Raw genomic sequence first — 6,000 nt, forward strand, 5'->3', positions numbered from 1 at the left:
TGAATCAACTTCTTCATTAACGCAAATTAGATGAATTAATTTCGTTTTCCTGGGAAACTATATGTATCGCGTGGCAGATTTAAAAATGACTAAAAAAAATTTTAATTTCATTTTATGCTGTGATTTTTGAGAAACGAAATTTTTTCTGAGCAAGAACTTTTCGCGACTTTGATTATCATGCTAATTTGTGACGAGGCGAAATGTGTTTCGTTTCCTCGGCCGCAGACGGTCAATGACATCGTGCGAAAACAACGCCTCGCTCTTATCAAATTGGGAGGCAAAAATGTTTTATTCTCGTTCGGCCGTTTATACTTGGAACAGCCGGGCGACGAAAATACAACGCGATCACGTGACAACGCTATATATCCATAAACGTACGGGCGATGACAATTTGAGCTACGTAATTCAGTGCAAAATCGCGGATAAAATATATCATTGTCAACGATCGTGCGCGTCGATAAGACACACTGGCACGAATGGCACAGGCAGCCTCTTTTGTTACATCTCGCGCATGTCACCTTTCATGCGGCGCATAATTACAGTATGCTCTACCTCTGCAAGTAAGCTTCATTGTTGACTCAACGCGCAATTATAAACCTCTTTGTGGCGAACGGATTTCGCATCCCACTCGCATAGATCAATATCGGAATAGACACAGACGGAACAAGGTATTTGTTTCGTCTATCTGGGAGTACCGTAGAAACATTCGCTAATCTTCTAACTGCTTTGCAAACTGGAATTAATCCATTTTGCAATCGTATTATTTAATAGAATGAACGCTTTGCAGAATAAATCTACTTACAAGAGCGATGCATTATAGAAGCTATTAAAAAAATTAAAATGGTAGAAAATGTGTGTGTATGTGTTATGCGCACTCGTAACATTTAACTTCATATTTTGTTTTAACAAAAATTTAAATGAAGATTATCATTTCTCGTAACTTATACATATTTTTAATAACAAATATTTTGATAACTAGGTCTCGGATTAAACACACATTAAAATTTTCACTTAATTAGAGAATAAAATTTTGTTACATAAGCAGAATTAAATCTTTCATGTTGAATAATTCAAATTAAAACTTTCTTTAAATTTTCACCAGAGAATTATTCATTCAGAATTCAAAGAATATATTCTTAATTTTATCTCTTCAAATATACTTTTATTTTTTCTTGAAATAAAACCGGCAATAAGTGACTAATCGGTATCTCGATGCGATATATTAAACATTAGTGCTCCAATAGCAGCATGGAGATATGTATTATCGATAAGCACAAGTTTATACGGCTACTGTGCACATAAATATGTAAATCCGATCGATTAACATTCGGCGCGTTATCTCCAATTATCACATAAAAAAAATAGAGAACCGGGTTTATCAAGCCCGACTTACTCTCTAACGTTTCACAACGGCTGGCCTTGCCTGTGCGACGTGTTATTCTGTCGCGAGGTATTACGATGACAACTTGATATTGGCAAGCAATAAAAATGAGCTACTCTCGAGCGATTAACATCCCGACCGGCGACTTTCGTGCCCCTATATTCGGCACTCACCTGGAGAGAGGATCGACGAACAGAGCGACGATGATCACCGCGATGATGACGCACGTGAGGTAGATAGCGGAGATCTCGTAGATCTCCGATTCCGGTGGTCGCTCCAGGTTCTCGTGGCCTCCGTTGCCAAGGACGCAGAAATCCGCGCCGCACAACTTGATTTTGTCCCAGCTGTTGATCGTGCTGTTGCCGTCGTCAGTTTTTGAGCCGCTATCGCTCAATACTGCAATTTGAAAGTGATCTCTGAGTGGTTTCCTCGAACGTTCGCGCTTTCTCTCAGTTAAATTTCTGTCAAATTTAACTCGAAAAAGAAAAATGTCATAGCGAGAAAGATTAAGAGCCTCCATTCTTAAAGCTTTTTCAAAGATTTTTTTATTACTGCTAATAAATAGTAATCAACCTCTTTCTTAAAATATTTTCTATACTAATAAGTGTTTATAGTTTTTACAGGAAAAATTAGATTTGTTTCATTGCAATTTCGTGATTAAAGAGCATTATTACGATTGTTTATGCTATAAATTCGTTTATACTACATATTTGATATTAAATAATTTAGAAATCTATAAAATATCTAGCCTAAAAATTCTGCGTGTATATTCATATATTATAACATCTAAAGTGTGCAAGAACTATCATCTTTCTTCGTGTTGGAAAAAATAGATACTGTTTTTCCTCTTTTTCAAAATGTAGCTAGAAAAAAAGTAAATTTAATTTATGCGAACGACTTGAAAATAACTATTGTTCTATACATTTTCGCAAGAGCGAAACTATTCTCATGTTAATCTTCTAGCAGAAAAAAGCGATTATCGTAGAATATTATAATATTTATAACTAAAAAAATATGCATGTAAATATGCATGTAAATTTAACAGTTGTGATCTTTTTTTACTGAATACACAATTGTTAATAACAGAAAGGATCATACACGATATTTTTGAGTCTTCTTTATCTTAATTAACAATAAAATAACTGTACGTTCAGCATAATTTCAGTACGTTCTTTGACCATGCTACAGAGTTCAAGATCTAAATTTCTCCTTGCGACATCAAATTTATACGGAAACTGTTTTATCGTCATCGTATATATCACGGTCGAGGAATAAAATCGGTTGGAGAATATCGACGCGAGGGATCTCTGCCTGGCAACTGCGTGTACTTGGATAACGCGGGAAACGCGTAACAATTTATTACCAAGTCGATTATGCCGGTTCGAAGCGAGTGCTCGAAGAATCGCACGGCGATGCACGCGTGTGCGTGGAGAGCGTTAAGTCGAGAGGTGAGGAGTCGACCTGTTACGCCGTACCGGAAACCGGCGGTGTACCAGGTCTCTCGTCGCCAGAGGAGAATGCGCGCTCGAAGCAAAGCTGGACTTACTTCGTAAATCAATATTTCATGGGCGAGTTTCACCGCCGACGAGACTCTTCCCTAATCGGTTTTGCGGACTCGTGATTTAGCGCATTATGCACGCTACGCCTTGCCTTTCCACGATCGAAAAATCGATTATGCGCGTCGGCTCGTCCCGATGGAGGTAACGACGTTGAATACATCGAGGTCACGGTTGCACCCGTGGTGTGGGATCCATCGCCGTAATTCTGTACCTTTATTCACGACGCGTGAAGTCGAAGGAGACCTTTGTCGAATGTAAATCACAACTGGTTACCTCTGACAGGGATGCAATAGACATCGCAACCTAGCGTGTGTTCTGATTGCTTTATTATCGCCATTAAGACAGCCGGGATTGCGAAGTGGCGTCCTACACGAAGATTCTGCACGCGCTTCACGCGCAAACGCGAAGAAATCCCGCGACAAACGGAGCGTATCATTAGATGCACTGTCCTTATCGTATTCACGTGTACTTGATGCCGTCACGAAATGATGCACGAAAAGTTATTTTAACCTTTAAACCACCACGCCCAAAAAAAATCACACTAACCACAATGTCGGTCTGACAGACCGCAATTATGCTCCTGCTAATTTTATAAGTTAATTATAATAAAAATGTATGTTTTCTGAATACTTGTTGATGGGGAAAAGGAAAACTGTTTTAATGTGAGAATTAACAAAAAAATCTCATATCCAATAGAAAAAAAATATATTTAAATGGTGACAAATAAGAAAATTGACAAATAACGTTTCAATAGCGGTCTGTGAGATCGATATAGTGGTTTAAAGGTTAAATTTAATAAGGACCGGTCCTGTTGAACAATAAATTTGACGTTTCGCACTAACAAGCGGAGATCACTGAACCGAACGGCGAAGCACAGCGGAGAAATGCTCGCAAATAACCGGAGAAAGAAATTCCTGTGCAGCTGTGCAAACGCGACCCACGCATGTGTCGCCAATGAGGAAGCGCACGATATGCGTTCGAATGCGTTCGTTTACGCGGAGCCTTCTCGAAGGATTCTCGATTGGTATTCGACGTGTCGATTCGAATCGGATATGTCGACTAGGTGTCGCGCTACGCGCCCCGAAGTGCAACGATTTTGCTTGGAACGCGTCAATGTGCAGCCGCTTCATACACGTGTTATTATTCGCGCGCGCGTATGTGATATAATGTGTAACAAAGTACAGTGCGGGTTTTACGTGACGATAAAACCTTTCCGAGTGTGTCGAGAAATTGCCCGATGCAAATTGCGGCACGCGTTACGCCGCCGCGAAAAATTAACGGCCGCGCGCTTCTCGTCGGTTAAATCATCGACCGGAACTACTGACACGTACGACTTTCATCTTCTATCGCCGCGGCTGCGTGCCAGGAATTTTGTTATTCGTAATTTCACACGGACGTTCAAACACTTTCCGGGACAGGAATTAATCGATAACTCTAACGAGTAGAACCTATCGGTGTACTGAAAGCTACATTGACTGATCCGCGTGCGCCGACCAGAAGAACTTTCACCGGAGCAGCTAATAATATTACGTCGTGTTTTACGATTCTCCCCACTATCGTCACCAATTGTCGGAAATGTCTGCTTTTTTTAACGCTGTTATCGTGCGGGCGCGCATGAAGATATGTGCGGAAATCATTCAGTTCAGTCATGCGACTGCAAGGTGTACGCATTGCTTTACGCAACGATAAATCTCTTAAAAATATTATAAACGATTTTTCTCCCCAGTTTTTCGCTCCAGTATTTTTCATATTTTACAAAAGTGTGAAAAATGTTTCATATTTTCGTAGAAATGACTGTGCAGTAGAAAATTATGCTCGTATGTAATCAGACACGGTTTAACGGAACGTTGAAGACACGGAATATGTATAAGCGCGCAAAAATTTACAAACGCAGATGTGCTTTTAATCAATTTCACATTCAGACTTTTTTTAAAAAAGCTAATTAATGTTTCTGTAATTTTAAACAATTAAAATAAAAATCTCATGGATTAAGACAAGGTTTAAAAAATAAGGTAAAATAAAATAACATTACTGTTCATTTAAATTCACATGAATTTTACTTCCTCTGCATTTTCAATATCATAAATCTGATATTATCGAGATATTTGAGACTAAAAGATTGCAACGAGTGGTAGCCTTCCCTGAAATTTCTGTGATAAAAAATTGATTTCAAATGTAGCAAAAAATTGGGCCACTGACATTAAGATTGCAGGTTCAGGGGCATACGTTTGATTATAATTTAATACTAAAATTAGCAAGACTTCGGTTCGGCAAAAATAAACCGGAGCCTTTAGGATAATTGATCATGTTGTATAAATGCGAGTAAATATATCATGCGTGTGCATGATATATTTAATCGACTTCTTCCATAATCGATGTCATAATGCATAAGAAATTCGTTACCGAATCATTCCACAAAGTTCTCGTCAATTTCGAGGAATTATTCAGTAATACCTGCCCATGCAATCTGCAACCTTCATGCCATTACCGGCCATTCATCGCTATAATATTGCGCACATGACGACCTCGACAAGGACTCAAAACGATCTTGACCTTTATCGTTTACTTGCAAATGTTGCCTGGCGCCAATGGCATCGACTTTTCTCTGTCCATCAAATGATTGATGATGATTTAAGACGAACTTGTCTGTACAACCACTTATATTTATCTAGAGCAAAATTGTTATAAAGTGAAATACTTTCTCAAATACTTTATTATTATTAAAATATATGAATATATTTAATAAATGTTAATATTATTTGTTATTGTGCATACTATTTGTTTTTATTTCGTTAATTTATTATTTATTTAGAGCAATTATTAACGTAAATTAAATGATACACGTACACACAGCTACCTCTATTTAATATAATATTACAGATTTCATATGAATTTATAATTTATGTCTAACGGAAAGTCCAACTGAATGTACATTCTATCATTAGTCATTCTTATTTCTTTTCTAATACATATATTAGTTAATTATGTTTACTTGTTAATTATGTTTACTACTTTACATAATTTTAACGTAAATATAATTTTAACGTATATATATATATA

At 37.6% G+C, this 6,000-nt stretch overlaps 1 protein-coding gene across 1 annotated transcript in view; it reads right to left on the bottom strand.

Annotated features, from left to right (window-relative positions):
- The window catches only part of LOC105455956 (UNC93-like protein), a 53,238-nt gene that overhangs the window by 24,504 nt on the left and 22,734 nt on the right, over positions 1-6,000 (bottom strand). Inside the window, exon 3 of the mRNA XM_011699677.1 lies at positions 1,555-1,777. Coding sequence (XP_011697979.1) covers positions 1,555-1,777 — 223 coding nt within the window. The remainder of the gene's footprint in view (positions 1-1,554; positions 1,778-6,000) is intronic.

Source organism: Wasmannia auropunctata, unplaced genomic scaffold (genome assembly GCF_000956235.1).
Source record: "Wasmannia auropunctata unplaced genomic scaffold, wasmannia.A_1.0 LD335828.1, whole genome shotgun sequence".
NCBI classification, from domain to species: domain Eukaryota; kingdom Metazoa; phylum Arthropoda; class Insecta; order Hymenoptera; family Formicidae; genus Wasmannia; species Wasmannia auropunctata.